The following is an 18,486-nucleotide window of genomic DNA, read 5'->3' as shown; positions in this document are numbered from 1 at the left end:
TTCCAAAAATACACACTCCCAACAGACAGCAATTGAAAAAAAAATTTCTCCAGGTTTACAAGTGCTAACCAATGATAAATAGTCAGCCATTTTAGCTAGATGCATCGGAAGCATCTTAAACTATCCTAAAACTCTACTGTAGAGCAGATGATGACCTCCTCAATACCTCTGAAAATATTATATAGCATGGCAAAATTAGAATATAATCCTATCTATCTATACATCCACAAAGAAATATTGCTGCATTTTGGCTGCACAGTAGGACTGTTCTATTAAATACCGTAAATCCTTTCTTCCAGGTTTTAACGTCTTTCCTTGACATATGGTCCCATCGTTTAGGTCCTAGAAAAAAACAAAAAGCAATAATATTACCACTTATCATAATACCATCTATACTGAATATCACTCTAACAAACATTTGGGAACGACATATTACACAATAACAAAGCATTAGCAAATCTGAACTGTCTACTACCACATTTGCTGAAATAAAAATTTAAAGGAAGACAAACCAGGAGAATATGGCAATTCAAGTTGAGAAGTCAAGCAAGACATAAAAGATCATCACATACGCTGAGTCTAACAAGACTGAGCTAAAATCCAAAGAGCATTACAGCCCCATAATCTACCAAGAGGAGAAAAGAGGCAAAAGATTTTAGGTTCTAGATTTTAGTTGATGAATGCAGACTCCATGGTATCTGAGGTTAGTTAAAGCCATAATTAAGGCTCTTTGGGGACCGAGATCCATAATTCCTTCCATTTTGAACAGAGATCACTAACCCAAAAGCATAACCAATCCTTCACCAATGCAAAGCTGTCTATTACAGTACTCTACGAATGCTTCCTCCTTCTCCCATTGGATAACGTGTATGAAATGCAAGCCTGCCAGTCTGTAAAAACCTTTGGTGCACAACTGGTACTTCCTCGATCTCTCCAGTAAGCTATAAAAACTGAGACGGCAATTCATGAATGTGGTAGTTTTTATGGGACTTGATTTTAGGTGAAGAGGGAGAAGGCCAGTCACGGAAGTGATTTTCTGGGAAGAGCTGCCGAAAGCTTCTCCTGTGCCTGGCAAAACTAATTGCTGGCTGGCTCTGAGAAGAGGCATGCTGCTAAACCAATTAGAGAAGCTGGTAATGCCTCTACGACAATGTATTTAAGAAGCAGAAAAACTGCGAGGGCTCTCTATCTCTGTGGTCTCCGAGCAGTGGTGCCGCTCCCTTTCCTGGTGGAGCCTGCAGGGCCGTGCTGCAGGCCCGTAAGGCATGGCGAAGAACCACGCGGCCGAGACCAGCGCCGGGAGCGGCCACGTGGCCGGGAACGCGCATCTGGAATTGGCGACCGGGGCCGCTGCTATCTTGGCAGGGCTCACAATGAACTCGGTTCCCTTGGCCGCTCCTAGGCAGCCGCGCTGCAGACACAGGGGCCAGGGCAGCGGTGGCGGCTTTTCCTTGCCGGTGCCCACGTGAAGAGAAGGCGCGAAATGCAGCCGGCGGGGACCTCGCCTTCACAACAAGCAATTCTCTCACGCAGAGCCCGGACGGGATCCACCTTTCAACATTGCAGAACTCTGCAAAATCTTCTCAAATGATAGGACTCGAGAACAGGCAAACCTACAAATACCAACTCTCTCCCAAATCCAAAAAAAAAGGGAAAGGTGAAGACACGTGGAGAACACAACAGTGATGCTAAAGCCAGTGCAAAGGAGGGATGGGGAGGAAGAAGAGACCCAGGCCTCAGAGCTGAAATTCTTCTACAAGCTGTGGTGAAGATTACAATACTACAAATTATTTCCCTGCAATTAATGAAGTGCCTAGAAGGATGGAGAATGCACCCGAATCCCATGAAAAAAAAGGTGGACGTGCTGAGAAGCTGTGATCTGTGAGCGGCCTAAGAAGAGAGAGAGAGGGAGAGCCCTTGCTTTCAGAGACAGAGGAAGAGGACACTCGCTTTTATACTACAACAGCTCATCCTTACAAATTGCAGACCATGAACTAATGGCCCAGGGGGAAAAGGCAGTTGTGAGAAGTCTACTCTGCCCGTTGACACACGTCAAAGGAGCTTTCAGGTGTGACTGCAACCTGTAAAAACTAAAACCACGTTAAAAATTTCACAGAAAACTCCTTCCCATAGAAAGGACCCCATGGCATAGCAAAAGAGACTCCTCTCCCTAAGTGAACTGAAGAACAAGTTTTACAAGCGACACTCTCACAAAAAACCCCCATGCTTTTGTCTTCCTATGCTCTCAGTGAGAAATAAAAAAAGGCAGGGGATGGGGGGGGGGGAAGTATTCTAAAGGTTTTAGTTCTCATTATCATCTTTTTGATTCTGTAAATAAATTTTCCTTTATACCTTTTAAAGTGTTTTTATCCCATTCCTTATCTCACCCCATGAGCTTTTTAATTCTTCTTTCCTCCTCCTCTGCTCAACTATAGCAGAGCAGAAGGAATGATTTTTTTTTGTAGATGCACGGGCTTTTAGCCAGCACCAAGCCCTGACGTATCATAATTCTCATTTCAGTGATAATAAAACCTGCCAGAAACATTTAATTTCCCAGGAAAGCCACCAAGATACTAAGTCACAAGTCCCACTCAAACCCATATTTATATAGAATCTATTTTAAAACAATAGCATGTTTCCCCTCAATAAGCTTTCCACAAGCATTATTGCCCTATAATGCATCAACCATTACAATGAAAAACTGGATAAATATTGTCAGGGGCCCACATGGCTTGGATTCATGCTAGCCACATGGGAACATTCAATGAAAAGTTAAGTAAACTGGCCACCTACTCCACCCTGGTGCTTGGCATAGCAGTAATTTATCAGAGCAGTATTCAGAATACTAAGTGGAGATGAAAATAACACAATCCATTCATGCCAACCAATCCCTTTGCTTCCTCGCAGGCTTCTCCATTTTGATTCTTCCTACAAGTCACCCATACATTACCCATTTTTTTATCCTGAACCTTGCTAATAACAATTATCTTGACTAAAATTGGGCATGCAATAAACTAAAAGTGCACATAGGAGTAAATTCTTGGTATTATACTGAAAACTACATATAAAACGACACACATTTGTGAACCTTAGTAAAATTCAGTATCCGTCACACTTAAATATTCTGCAGCTGCCAACAGTTGCATGCCTTACTAAGTCTAAACATACAGTATGTAAACATTGTAGCTTTAAGGAGTTCTTACTGTCAGGTGTATGGTAGGAGGAGGAGAAGCACATAATCATGTTATTGGATGCTGCTATGAAAATACCAGTCTGTGAAGCACTTCACTCATTTATCCCACAAGTGCAAAAGGCAAAGAAGTCACAGAAGCCAAGCTACAGGCACCTCTGAAATATTTTTCCTAGCTTTCATTGAGCAGACCGAGAAAAAGGGCATGCTTTCTAAATTGGCAGCAATTATTTTATCATTCACATGCTTATTTGAAACTATCCTCTCAAATGACAGTAGGAAGCATTGCCCTTAACACAGAAGTAACTGCCAACCTTAGAGGCAGCTATGTAGATGAGCAAGCTAATTGAATACCAGAATACAAAAACCCCAAGCTAATCATATACTTTACTGCAACTTCTCTTTCAGCCATTAATGCCGGCTACTTCCAAGCCATAGCTGAATCTAAGAAAAACACTGGAAGTTTTCATTTGCTCAAGAATCAAAAATGTTGAATAATACCAGTTTAAAATATTACAAAAAGCCAGTCAAAATCTTTGGCCACTAATTAAAGCAATCAAGTAATTATATGGAGATATAAAGGCAAAACCTCCCAAGAACGAAATACTCTTTCTAAGAAATTTTAATAAAGCCACATTTTTAAAGAAATACATTTGACCAACAGACAAAAGACTTAATTGTACCAAGCAGTTCTCGTCCGGGCAAAGTTGAACGATGACTTTTTGACAAACTGGGAGGAGTTGTTATCTGAAAAACATAGAAAGAAAAAAAACAATCTAATGTTCTGAGCTTTTTGCATGTTAAAGATATCATCAAAACCTAACTTGTGACTTCCTTGCCTCTTGCTCTTCTGGGTCATGTACAGTAGTTATGGTCTTCAAGGGCTCAGCCAAGTTCAGACAAAGTGGAAAACATCTAGTCTAAGACTTCAGGAGGAAGTTTAAGGACTTACTAGTTTAGTCTTGGAAAGCTATTCATAATTTTTTCAACTTATACGTTAGACGTCATGTACTAATCCCTACCCCAAATATAAGAACTTATCCATCGATATATATCTACACACACACACTTGAGTAATCTACACATCTCTGGCAGCTCCAGCAGAAAAGAGAAGCTGCATCCTGGCACTTCACCCTGACCTTCCTCACTCCCCAAATCAAAACAAAGCTAATTCTTTTTCTTTGAGCCTCTACAAAGCTCAGATTTAGACTTTTAGGAAAATTAACAGCTCAAAGATCAACCTGCACATCAGGGTTCCAAGAACAACATATAAAAGTAAAAAACCAGAGAAAATACATTTAATAAAACATTTCCTTTGTTTCTTACATTTCATAGCTCTCAAAACCCCAAGATCCTACAATATCTACACAGACATCAAGCAGAAGAACAATGGGAGAAGCACAGAGAAGTTGTGTGAAAATGCATTTAACTGCTACCCAGTTAAAGAGCTTTTATTTTATTCTAACTAGCTCATAACTTAGAATAGGAGAAATATCTCACCGTTATCCATTTGGGAATATTTCTCTCATCACCTTGTAATATCACATCCACTGGAACTCTTTTTTTCTTCAGGATTTGGCCATCATCTACATTCAGATTCTAAAAGGAAAACAAAATTATTAAAACACATGGAACTTATTGGCACAGGCAACTCCAAAATGATTATTCTGATTTACTGCAAACAAGTACTCTTCAGATCAGGCTATATGCAACCTGCATAAACTTATTTTTATGTACACATTTTAGGCAAAAATCTGCCTCCCCACCTCCCCCCCAGCAAAAAAAACACCACCACAATTCCATAGAAGGAACTACCTGTGAAAATATTTTAAAAAGGGATAATAAACAAGTATATTCGAGGAACAGCACACACTGCCTAAAAGATCCTCTGATGAAAACCATCAAAAATCCCAATCCAATAAAGGAAAGAGGAAGAAAGAAAAATGGTTACAAAGCTCTGACAATTACAGCTGCAAATCTCTACTTGTATTCCCAACATTCCGTGTGAAGTCATATACAAATGAAGGTCTACTCTGCAACTACCCTCAATGTAAAACCTAAGAGAATTTTGGAATAAAAGGCCATTCATTAGTCAACCTGGAAGCAATCTCTGGAAGCAACTGGAAACAATCTCCTTTCCGAAGCAGATTGTATTAGCTGTTGTAAATCCCATTTTTGGCAACACTATTGGAGGAAGCAAACCACAGGATTAAAATGGCTGCACACACAAAGTGCGTGTTATATTTTTCCTCAACACTGTAAACAGTCCGGCTAGTCCTGACCCTAGTCTAGTTTGGGAAGCAACAGCAGAAGATTCCAGCCTGCTTTTGTTATGGCAGCCATTACTGCTCATTTACCATTTCCTTCCAATCATGTTACCTATTTATGCTAGACTCTCAGGTGAACAACCATTCTTTTACAAGTGTTTTCACCTTATGATCCATCTGCTTTCTCTTTTTCCTTACCTATAAAAGCCCTTCTCAGGGCTGCCTCCTGATGCAATACATTGTAGGCCTTTCTCTGGCCCACTGGTATTAGCAAGACAAGAACATCACTTGTCATTGATTGGTCTCTGTGACGCTACTTATTGAACCCCTCACTTGCCAAAAATGTGCATTAAGATGCAGACGATATCAAGTCTTCTGCTGACTGCATCAGCTCATCAGGCATGTGTAAACTATTCAAATAGTAACTAGCTTCTATTGAATCACTACGTTCTATTAGACACCCAAAATTTTTACCTTGAGATGAATTCCTTCAAATTTTCTTCCTACTGAGGCTACGTCACCACCTTCTTCACCTGCAATTTGAAGGTAAATATTAAATCAAACATAGCTGAACTCAAAACAGAAATGTTTTTAAACACACACTGTGCAAGTTATTGACTACACCGTTTTCATTCTAGAAAACAGTTCTCTACGCTGTAACTTTTAACTGTATTACATTTCCATTCCAATTCCAATTGAAAAGCATGGTTTGTGGCTCCATAAATGACTTCAGCAGAGCAAAGAAGGGTTAAGAAAACTTGTTTGCCATCAGTTCTTTACGACTTCTATTAAACATCTCAGAGAGTAAAACATTTTTAAAGCTCTTTCTTTTGTGGCTCTCTAAGATTCATTAATCATTAATGCACAATCCCCACTGCATTCCTAAATATGCCAACAAAGATAGCCAGGATTTTCTCTCACACTTCCTCTCAGTAGCTTTTGGTTGTCAAGACCACCTCAGGACTCACAAAGTGAGAAATAACGCAGACTTGAGAATATGAAAAAACAAGACAGACTCTGGTCACTCAGTTTTAGGTATTCTGTGGGTGGTTTTGTGAATGAAATGCAACAAAACATTGTTTTCCTCAATGTAGGCAGACCTTCCAATTCATCATTAGCTAAAATCAGTCATCCATGAGCATCAAATATATGACTGCATATTCAGCCCCGATTTCTGAACTTCCCTGCACTCATCAGAGGGAAGGAAAAAGAGAGGAGCATAACCCTGGAAATCGTGAGTGAAAGAAATCTTGGTTATCATACTACCACATCACTGCCTCGTCATACTACTCTTACATTGCTGTTTCTCTTTCTGCCATACAATCTTCTTCCTCCAGCTCAATTGGGCACAAACCTGTCAGATTGCTTCCTAAATGTTCATCCAGGTGAACAGACTGGACTGCTACAAAAATGGGCGCTTCTCAAGATAAAGGGAACAACTCCTGTGTCACACAATAGTTGACCCCATCACATCAATTATAAATTATTAACAAATAACTTGCATCAGAGCATGAGTTGATTTCTATACAAGTGGAAAATTCTCCTAAGTGTGAGTCCTCAAAAATCTAATTTTAGAATATCTTCAATGTGCTGACAATCATACTTCCAAATCACTGGAACACTTCAGTAATTAGCAGTGGGCCATGGCACAGAATGGAAAAATAAAAGTATTTTCTCCAGGGAATCCAAAAGTGGTCTTAAAGGCCAAAAGGGAAATTCAGTAACACCTTTGCGCATCAAAGCAGAACAGAGAGGAAGAAAGACAACTTCCACCTTCCTCTCTCAAAATTATGACCTTTATTACAGAAAGCTATTTCACAGGAGGTGCATCCAAAACACTCTCATTCTCTAAGTTATAACTTATCTATCCCTTTCTCCAAATTAATTCAGTCCACTGTGATAGGACCCTGCTAGATACAAGTAATTGTTAGATTTACTCTGCCATGCTACTTCCTGAGAAAGCAAGAAATGGTAATCCTAATAACTTTCCCTTCTAAGGACAGACTTGCAGGCCCAGGTGAGAGCTGCTCCACTTGACTTTTGCCTGCTGTAGACAAGCTTTGCACACTTTCAACACAAAAATAGTGGATAATACCTGGAAGAAACTCTGCCTTCCCTGAGAAGTATGAGGTATTCTGTATGAATACTAAAAGGGGAAAACACCTGCCAAAACTAAAACCTTAGTTAAAACAGCTAAAGACTGATTTCTTCCCTTAAGTTAGTGTGCCCTATTGGTAAGCTTTTATGTATCAAAAAGCCACCAAAACCCAACCAAGGAAAACGGACCCTGAAAACACCCAACCCAAACTACCAAAGGCCAAAACATCACACATCCCAAACACCACAGTGCACTCAATTTTTTAGGTGAGGAATCAAATCCCATATCCCTAAGAATCTAATTTCTACATCTTAAAGGATTTGGAGATAGCTGGAACTCACAGAGGTTTCTACAAATCTTCACCAGACGCTTCGCAGACCATTCGTAAGAAGAGGAGGAGAAGCGCATAATCATTTTATTGGATGCTACTATGAAAATACCAGAGTCTGTGAAGCACTTCACTCATTTATCCCAGAAGTGCAAAAGGCAAAGGAAGTTACAGAAGCCAAGCTACAGGCGCCTCTGAAATATTTTTCCTAGCTTTCATTGAGCAGGCCGAGAAAAAGGGCGTGCTTTCTAAATTGGCAGCAATTATTTTATCATTCACATGCTTATTTGAAACTATCCTCTCAAATGACTATAGGAAACATTTCCCTCAACAGGGAAGAAACTGCCATCCTTAGAGTCAGTTATGTAGATGAACAAGCTTATTAATTACCAGAATACTTAAACCCCAAGCTAAACACACTCTAGCATAACTTCCCTTTCAGCCATTAACTGCTGGCTATTGCCTAGCCATAGCTGAATCTACGAAAAACACTCAAGTTTTCATTTGCTCAAACTGTTGAATAATACCAGTTATAAACATTAAAAACAAGTCAAAGGCAGTTCCCACTAATTAATGTAATCAAATAATTATTTGGGAATACAAGGTCAAAACCTCACTATCTTCAATTTGCTCAACAAAGTTAATTAAAGGTTAGATAAGCAGTAAATGAAAAAAACCCACCTGTATCAGATGTATCTGCACCAGAGTTCTCAGAAGATTCCTTAAAAGCACATGAAAGGAATTTTAATACCTGGTAGTTTAAACTATATTAATTAGCCCATAGAATTTTCTGCTTTCACTACATGCTCAGCTTTTGGGGGGTGGTGGTTGTGAAACAAACGCAGGTGTATTCCACAAATTCTGACCAAATCACACCACCTTTATTAACAAGTCTATACACACTTACTTGGAGTCAAAAGAAGCTATTCTAGACTACACAGATTTTACAAATAGTAATTTAAAAAGTTAGACCCACATATTGCCTAACTAAAAAGGCACTTGGTGGTGAACAGCCCATATCCAACTGCTCTCTCTCCACCTCCAAAATAACCCTAATAATACAGCTGAAAACCAGTCCAGATATCGTGGTACAGGACCATCTGCTCATAAATGATTTCTTAGCTTTTGACTACATAAATACATTTTTCCCAAAGAGACTGACATAGGATGGTTGGGGGTTGGAAGGGACCTTAAATATCATCTAGAACCAACCCCTCTGTGATGGCCAGATTGCTCAAAGCCTCACCCAGCCTGGCCTGGAACACTCCATCAAAACAGATGCAATGTAGCACCCATACCTGGTGTTCTGCTGAGTTCTCATCTTCAAAATCACGGCTCTGCTTCTCTGGTATTTCGTAGCATGAATGGGAGAGGAAAAAAAAGTTCTATTACTTTCATAATATTTAGCCTCTCTTGCTATTTTTGTTTTTAATTTCTTTTATTTTTCCCTCTATTTACGTCCTATCACCAGTGGCTCTAGTAATTGGTTTCTTTTTCTGACTCCCTCTGGCCAATCACACTATAATGAAACACAAACCAAAGTACTCCAGCACACTTTTTATCACTGCTGAACAGCGCAGAAAACCGGTTTTGTGTGCTTCACGTTCAAGGCACTTGTGCATATCTTCTAGCATGGTGTGTCCTATTTTTACAGCGGAGTGCGATAGCCTTGCTTGGCTCAAGCAGCTTTCAAAATTGTCTCTTCAGCATTTGATTATTCCAAAGTAAGTCTATTACTTTGAACTCCTTTGCATGAAATTGAAGAAATTTCCGTTTTAGCCCAAATTTGTCAGACAACAAATTTCTCAATGGGCAACCCCACCTGCTATCATCTGAGAGTTCATTAAGGGTATTCCCTCTTCCGTTCATTACTTAAATAAAGTATTTAACCAATAAAGTGCACAGAACAAGTCCTGTAGAAAAACCGCCATGTTTGTCCCAAGTTTTGACACAGACCACTGATAATTATTCAAAGCACAATTTTCCAACCAGTGGCTACAAAACCACTCTCTCATAAAATTCAACAAGCATATAACTCGAAAGCTCTGGCTTAAGGTTGTAACCTTCTCTGGAAATTAATCCTCATGATTTTGTAAAACACTACTGTAATACTGCCTTAACAACATATTCTTTTAGAAGCCAAAGAGTGCCTCTTCCAAACATATCTGGGTTGGGAACAGACGGCATCAGAAGAATAAAGGAGTGTCCAGTTGAAATCCCTTACTGAGCAAGGTCTATGAAACACCACAAAGCCCATTTTGTTTCCAAAAAACTCACAAGGAAAAAAAGCCAATTCATGTGGCTAATATATGACAAAAATATCACTTCTCTGGCAGGTTGAAATTTAACATACCTGGTCCTCCCTCATTCAGAGCTGCCATATATGAAAAAAAAATAAAACCCCACCACTCAAAGGACTGTCATTTGAATCAGTAAAACTCGATGAGGGTGCTGGACATGCCACCCAAATAGTAAAACTCAAATCTAGCAAAATGCAGAATTGTGAGTTGGAAAAAAACAACACTAGTTATATTCTAAGGGGAGGGGTCCAGTGATAGGTAGTTGTTTAATGCTTAGACTTAATAGCACAAACCTTTATGTATCCTAATTTAAAACACTTAGGTCTACTTACGAGTAAGTGAGTAAGTAAAATCCGTACATTAGTATTAATAATCCATAGTCAGACGTATCTTTTTTGGGCTGAGGGTTTAAGGTGTATGGGCTGGTTTCATTTTTCGCCTTTTTTTAAGGCTAACACCAACCAGAACCAGACAGTTCAAAGGCTTTCTTGTGTCTTTGTGTTTCAGTTAAACAAAGCCAGAGCAATGGTTTTCTTAAGCTGGAAAAAAATCTGCAATATTCTAATTTTTATGGAATATATAAATATACATAGGAAAATACAAATCTATGCAGGCTTACTTTGTTCAAAAGAAAGCTGGTTACCACACTTGAATATTTAGTTAGAAATTTCTTCCCTAGGATGACTTGAAATAATACTTTTCTCAAATAACATCAGAAGCTGCAAAACACCTATTACCCATTTTTCTGCCTTTCTAGGTCATCTGAAATGGAGGACACTAAGTTTAAAATTAATAAGATCAAGTCTTTCTAGCATTTAAGACAACCACATAAACTCCTTTTTGTAAGAGCTTCTAGGATATTCAGACCATGAAGTAGATTTGCAAAGATTAGCAAAATATTTATTCTAAGAAACTTGAAATACTATATCTTTGAAAAAACATAACTTTCTCTCCATGTTTTATCAGAGACTATAGCCACATTTTTGTACTACTTTGCCCCATTAGCCAAATGGAACAAGAAGTAAAGATCAGGACCATCTGAAACTTTTTGTACCAGACCCTTATTTTCCAGCTCTACATTCAGATTTCTTAAGCTGATTCAAAGCCTGTATCTGACCACTGTATGGACAAACTTTTTTAGCAGTGCTGTGGAGGAAGCCCGTGCTAGGCAGTGCTTTGTCCTCTTGTGCTCCTAATAAAAGTTTCTCAGACAAATGTCATAAAATAACACCAAAAGAAGCTGACTACACAACCTTGAGAGAATTGAGCCCAACATGCCTTCATTTTGTGAAGGTGGCATGGTGGCGTTTTGGCCACAATAACGCCCTGCAACACTACAGGCTGGGGACAGTGGCTGGACAGTGCCCAGGCAGAAAGGGACCTGGGGGTACTGGCTGACATGAACATGAGCCAGCAGTGAGCCCTGGTGGCCAAGAAGCCCAAAGGCATCCTGGCCTGGATCAGGAACAGTGTGGCCAGCAGGAGCAGGGAGGTCATCCTTCCCCTGGGCTTGGCACTGGTGAGGCCACACCTTGAGGGCTGTGTCCAGTTCTGGCCCCTCAGTTTGGGAAGGACCTTGAGACACTTGAGCGCATCGAGAGGAGGCAACGAGGCTGGTGAGGGGCTTGGAACACAAACCCTGTGAGGAGTGACTGAGGGAGCTGGGGGTGTTTAGCCTGGAGGAAAGGAGACTCAGAGGTGACCTTATCACTCTCAACAACTTCCTGAAAGGTGGCTGTAGCCAGGTGGGGGTTGGTCTCTCTCTCCTGTCAGCAATGGACAGAACCAGAGGAGCCAGTCTCAAGCTACATCAAGGGAAATCCAGGTTGGATATCAGGAGAAAGGTTTTTATGGGAAGAGTGATAAAGACCAGAATGGTCTGCTCAGGGAGGTAGTGGAGTCACTATATCCCTCAATGTGTTTAAAAAAGACTGGATGTGGCACTTGGTGCCATGGTCTAGTTGAGGTGTTGGGGCATGGCCTGGACTCAGTGATCTTGAAGGTCTCTCCCAATCTAGTGAGTCTGTGTGATTCACTCTACTACACCAGAAAAATATCTCCCCGATCACTTATCCCAGGAGAGATATATATTTTATTGGAACATATAGCTTCTTTTCAGAAAAATGTTCAGATGTCACACATCCCGTCCAAGTAGTATCATATCTATGCTTGGGTGTACTGACATGTTTTGGTTTCTATTCCGGAACTTAATTGCCAATAAAGTAACTGCATGCTCCTTTTTCCTGGAGACATCCTGATTCACTGACTGCACTGAATAATCTCCTAAATTATGGACAGCCCATTATGGAACTTCATGAGATTATTTTAGTACATATTTTTTAATGTGCCCACTTACCTACTAATTTTCAAAAAGCTAACAACATTCATATTTCACCACTATGTGTACGCAATCAGGCTTGGAATTTTTAAGATTCAATGATTATCTGACAAAACTGACAAATACAACTAAAAACTCTTGGATTAATTGATAAGGATTGCTTATCAATGAATCAACTTGTTTTGATCGCATCATGAGATGTAACATATTTAATCTTAAACACTTTTAATGACATTTCTGAATCCTTATGAACATAAGTATTGATGATTTATTAGACGGCTTCTCACACAAAACCCATTGAGTATCCTAAAGGGTTTAGCATGAACCAGAATACCTTCTTTGAAGTCAAGACTCATTCATGGCTTAAGACATTTTGCAACAGACTTTTCTTTTAAAAAAAACAGTACCTCTGCTCCTTGTCCTTTGACCAACATGCTGCAATAGAAAAAAAAAAAGTCAGAATAATCAAAAAATAGCAAAATAATTTTAACCATCTTATTTTTTTACTTTGGTATAGCCCACAAGTACAAATCCATTCAATTTTCTCAGGTTTCCCCTGGCCTAACCAGAAAAGCCACAAGTATCTAGGAAACTTACCTGATCATTCACTTTTTCCCTTACTGTTGCCCAAAGACACTGCAAGAACATACCTGTGCCCACATAAGAGGCTAAGACAGAGAATTTCCCTCACAGTCTTTAAGGATTTGGTTGGGAAACTTGGGCAGCAATGCTTAGTAGACTGTGCACGAGGCATTACCAGGAGTGGAAAGGGAACCCTAAATACAGCCTCGTTTTGGTCTCCATTAAATCCACTCATGTTGCCTCAGACTGAATTTCATTCCTCATGCCCTCACTCTGTGGGGTTCAGAACAGCTTCTGAGGTACTGCCAAGGCATGTCATACTGGCCATGGGTTTACCTGACACACTGACTGGTGAGACTGCAAAGATTCTTTAATTAATCTGGCATTATTTCACAGAGAAAAAAAAACAGAAACTAAAGATGAAACCAGAAACCCCTGCTGAATCAAAGAGCTGACTGGCTGAACAAAGATAAATTGATTCAATGCAATAACTGCACAGAATACATTCTGATGAGTTCCAAAAATACACACTCCCAACAGACAGCAATTGAAAAAAAATTTCTCCAGGTTTACAAGTGCTAACCAATGATAAATAGTCAGCCATTTTAGCTAGATGCATCGGAAGCATCTTAAACTATCCTAAAACTCTATTGTAGAGCAGATGATGACCTCCTCAATACCTCTGAAAATATTATATAGCATGGCAAAATTAGAATATAATCCTATCTATCTATACATCCACAAAGAAATATTGCTGCATTTTGGCTGCACAGTAGGACTGTACTATTAAATACCGTAAATCCTTTCTTCCAGGTTTTAACGTCTTTCCTTGACATATGGTCCCATCGTTTAGGTCCTAGAAAAAAAACAAAAAGCAATAATATTACCACTTATCATAATACCATCTATACTGAATATCACTCTAACAAACATTTGGGAACGACATATTACACAATAACAAAGCATTAGCAAATCTGAACTGTCTACTACCACATTTGCTGAAATAAAAATTTAAAGGAAGACAAACCAGGAGAATATGGCAATTCAAGTTGAGAAGTCAAGCAAGACATAAAAGATCATCACATACGCTGAGTCTAACAAGACTGAGCTAAAATCCAAAGAGCATTACAGCCCCATAATCTACCAAGAGGAGAAAAGAGGCAAAAGATTTTAGGTTCTAGATTTTAGTTGATGAATGCAGACTCCATGGTATCTGAGGTTAGTTAAAGCCATAATTAAGGCTCTTTGGGGACCGAGATCCATAATTCCTTCCATTTTGAACAGAGATCACTAACCCAAAAGCATAACCAATCCTTTACCAATGCAAAGCTGTCTATTACAGTACTCTATGAATGCTTCCTCCTTCTCCCATTGGATAACGTGTATGAAATGCAAGCCTGCCAGTCTGTAAAAACCTTTGGTGCACAACTGGTACTTCCTCGATCTCTCCAGTAAGCTATAAAAACTGAGACGGCAATTCATGAATGTGGTAGTTTTTATGGGACTTGATTTTAGGTGAAGAGGGAGAAGGCCAGTCACAGAAGTGATTTTCTGGGAAGAGCTGCCGAAAGCTTCTCCTGTGCCTGGCAAAACTAATTGCTGGCTGGCTCTGAGAAGAGGCATGCTGCTAAGCCAATTAGAGAAGCTGGTAATGCCTCTACGACAATGTATTTAAGAAGCAGAAAAACTGCGAGGGCTCTCTATCTCTGTGGTCTCCGAGGAGTGGTGCCGCTCCCTTTCCTGGTGGAGCCTGCAGGGCCGTGCTGCGGGCCCGTCAGGCACGGCGAAGAACCACGCGGCCGAGACCAGCGCCGGGAGCGGCCACGTGGCCGGGAACGCGCATCTGGAATTGGCGACCGGGGCCGCTGCTATCTTGGCAGGGCTCACAATGAACTCGGTTCCCTTGGCCGCTCCTAGGCAGCCGCGCTGCAGACACAGGGGCCAGGGCGGCGGTGGCGGCTTTTCCTTGCCGGTGCCCACGTGAAGAGAAGGCGCGAAATGCAGCCGGCGGGGACCTCGCCTTCACAACAAGCAATTCTCTCACGCAGAGCCCGGACGGGATCCACCTTTCAACCTTGTAGAATTTTGATCAACCATTACAAAAAAACCGGTATAAATATTGTCATGGGGCCACATGGTTTAGATTTATGCTGAGAGGAATAGTGGATTTGTCTTTACGAATAAGCTTGGGTCTGTTTGTAGATAAAATTTAAAAACACTGTCTACCTACTCCACTCTGATGTTTGGCACAGCAGTAATTTATCATAGCATTATTCAGAATATTAAGTTGAGATGAAAATACATAATCCATTCATGCACATCAACTCCTGCTAATGTCTGCATTCCTTTTCTTCCTTCAAGTCATCCAAACATTACCCATTTATACCATGAACTTTGCTAATAACCATTGTCTTATCTAGAATGGAGCACACGATAGACTAATAATGCATATAGGAGTAAACTCTTGGTACTATACTAAGTCTACATATGATTTATCATATTTTAGTGAAAAAAAATCAGTATTCGTCACACTTAAATATTCTGCAGCTGACAACACTTGCATGCTTTACTAAGTCTACACATACAGTATGTAAACAATGTAGCTTTAAGGAATTCTTACCCTCAGGTGTATCGTACGTCAAAGAGTCCATGGAAATCAGTATGTCATCCCTAAAGGGATGACTATACTAAAGAAAAAGAACCATTAAATATTAGAACAAACGATCAAAGTAATATCTTTAATGTCTGTTTTATGTATTGTTATTAGAACAATTTTTTCTTTTACCCTAAACATGAAGTTATCATTATGCTGTTTTATTGGCCAAAGCTGTATGTCAGCAATCCGGAAATATTAACTCCTAGAGGAAACCGGTGTATTTTAATTATATGCGTAAGCCATTCAACCTAAGGCATACGCGCTGCCAAAACAGGGCTCCAGAGAGTTTTAAAATGCAGTTAAGTCGCTCTCTGACAGTTTCACCCAAATTTCTGTTGTAGAAACTAAAAGCAACCCACAGCTAAGACCAACAGCTCATGACATGTAAAAATATCCGATGTGCCACTAGGCGAGAAAATCCATCTAGTGCCAGATTTAGCCCAGCGGCGGCACAAAACATCTCCCGAACGGGAAAGGACGCATCCCGGGATAAACGGGGATGCACGGAGGAGGACCATGCCCACACCTTAAACACAGAACGGCTCCCAAGGGAGAGGGACTCACGGAGTCCCCCACTTTCTGTAGTTTCATTGGAAATCCCCCGTCTAACGCAAGCTAGTCGGGGTTAAGGACACTGTGAAGTCAGCTCGCACTTGTAACTAAGTCGCGTATCCAGCACGGGCAGTCCCAGGTGTCCGTTTTGTGGCTGTATCCCGGGACCTGGCTCTTGCCAGCCCTCTCCTGCCAAGGCACAGGAGTGCGCGGGCCAGCACAGACGGCACGGCTGCTCTCAGTCCCCGCTTCCCCGCCCGCCTCAGGACGGCGCCCGGAACCCGCGACCATCCCGGTCGCATAGCTCACCTGTTCGATGATGCGCGTCATGGATGCCATGAAACGAGCGCTGCTGCGCCGCAGCCCCTCCTGCATCGTGGGATCAAACTCCATAACGAAAAACCGTTCCCGCCGCCAGCCGCCTTCCACTCTGCACACCGCGGCCGGCCGCTCCCGCCCCAATTCAAACGGCCGCCCTTTCGCCGCGTCCGATTGGTTGTTGCTAAAATCAGTTCTGGCACTATAGCCAATAAGAATCCGCGGTGGGCTGGCTTTATAGTCTGATTGGTTACTGGCGCTGTTGAGTGCCCGATCACCCCGCCTCCAAGTCCTGGCTTTGGGCGCCAAGTCAGGCGCGACGCGCGGCGTTGTTCTGCCTCTCAACGTCGGCTGGCCGCGGGCTCCCATTGGCTGCGGCGCACGGTGCTGCCGGGGCGCCAGGCCCGCCTCCGCCGGCAGGACGTGGCGCCGCAGGGCAAGCAGGCGCCTCGGGGCGCTCTCCGGCCTGGGCAGCTCCAGACAGAGATGTACAGAATGTTGTGTCTCTGTCGGAATCGGCACAGACGGCCAGAGGAGTCGGGGCTGGGGAATTCGGCGTTCAGTGGCCGGCGGTCACGCCCTCCCCAGTCGCTCTCTAGCTGGTCCGCAAAGGCTGCAGGCCTTTGGGGAGGAGCAAGCCAAAGCGTTACCTGCCCACTGGCACTTGTATTTAGATACCATTCTGTTCCTTCCCAATATTCTTCAAGTAACCATTGGTTTTCTATAAATAACGATTTTTTAAAGTAAAATACTATCAAGCACATCAATTTCCCTGGAACTTCCCATTAAAAAAAAACATTTTCCATTTTGGTAATGTAAAGACGTGCCTTTTTCATAATCCCTTACTGTTTAAAGCTGATCTGTATTTACTTACTTCTTATAAAGTTGTGTTAAATTTTATTTGTTTAAACGGTAGGACTTCAGAAAAATACATCTTTGATCCACATTTAAGCATTCTTACTAGGATGATTGTGAAGTTTTCACAGCTGACAAGATCTGTACTAAGGCCTTACTTACCCTGTTTCTGGCAGGTGTTACCCTTTTTCTGGTTCTTCATTAAGGCCTTATCATTTTTCAGGGTATGATTTTCTGCCAGCACTGCATTGAAATACTGCTCTCAGTGGTTAAATCACATGTGTGTGTTGAGTGGGCCAGCCAGAAGAGTACTGAAGTGTTGATTTCAGCATGCAGGAAAAGATGAGTGTGGTAATTCCAAGGTGACACAACAGGTCCCACTCCTACATTTTTCACTGTGTTTCCACCAGGATGACTGCAGGACAAATCATCCTTAAAAACCCAGAATCTCACTGAGGAGCACCTAATTCTATGTTCTTTATTTTCTTGATACATACCCAGGAGTAGATTTGCAGAAGCTCTCAATACTTTGTCTTTACATTCAATTTGATGGAAGCCATGCTTTGAATATATCAAAGCTTATATAAACTTCCTAAGATTTAAAAATAGGGGGGGAGAAAGTGTAACTACCCTAAATAAATTAGAATCTCTGTATTGCAAATTGACAAAATTGATGAGCACTCAATAGTTTGAAGCAAGTGCCTATAATCTTTCCCATTGGTAAAATATACTACTAATTTCACTCCCTTGAATAGATGAAATATAACTTCTGTGGTACTTCCAACATGGTAAAATATCAGGTTAGTTTGGAATAGTAGTAGAAATTTTATTAGTAAAGTAATTCTATACATACTCAGAGCCAACTTTACATGATGTGCAGAGAATGAGACCTGGAGCCCCACATTTAGAGAAGGATAAAAGGAAATAACAGGTAACTAACTATTCAATACTTCCAACTTTCAAAGTGCTAATCATATGGAAAAAAAAATTGCATCATTAAGT

The 18,486-nt window shown here is 41.0% G+C and overlaps 1 protein-coding gene across 6 annotated transcripts in view; it reads right to left on the bottom strand.

Moving 5' to 3' along the window:
* HJURP (Holliday junction recognition protein) overlaps positions 1-16,781 on the bottom strand; it is a 40,459-nt gene extending 23,678 nt beyond the window's left edge. For 4 of the 6 annotated variants that reach the window (XM_077174376.1, XM_077174378.1, XM_077174380.1 and 1 more), the window contains exons 1-10: positions 16,621-16,781; positions 15,724-15,790; positions 13,898-13,959; positions 12,929-12,956; positions 9,182-9,228; positions 8,565-8,604; positions 5,932-5,990; positions 4,691-4,789; positions 3,874-3,937; positions 281-342 (exon numbers count right to left, since the gene is read on the bottom strand). In XM_077174376.1, the coding sequence (XP_077030491.1) occupies positions 281-342; positions 3,874-3,937; positions 4,691-4,789; positions 5,932-5,990; positions 8,565-8,604; positions 9,182-9,228; positions 12,929-12,956; positions 13,898-13,959; positions 15,724-15,790; positions 16,621-16,704 (612 nt within the window). In that variant the 5' untranslated portion in view covers positions 16,705-16,781. The remainder of the gene's footprint in view (positions 1-280; positions 343-3,873; positions 3,938-4,690; positions 4,790-5,931; positions 5,991-8,564; positions 8,605-9,181; positions 9,229-12,928; positions 12,957-13,897; positions 13,960-15,723; positions 15,791-16,620) is intronic. The other 2 variants (XM_077174379.1, XM_077174377.1) reach the window with 2 other exon arrangements.
* Between the last annotated feature and the right edge of the window lie 1,705 nt (positions 16,782-18,486).

This window comes from Agelaius phoeniceus, chromosome 2 (assembly GCF_051311805.1).
Source record: "Agelaius phoeniceus isolate bAgePho1 chromosome 2, bAgePho1.hap1, whole genome shotgun sequence".
Classification (NCBI taxonomy): domain Eukaryota; kingdom Metazoa; phylum Chordata; class Aves; order Passeriformes; family Icteridae; genus Agelaius; species Agelaius phoeniceus.
The sequence above is the reverse complement of the archived record's forward strand: the minus strand, read 5'-3'. Positions and strand labels throughout refer to the sequence as shown.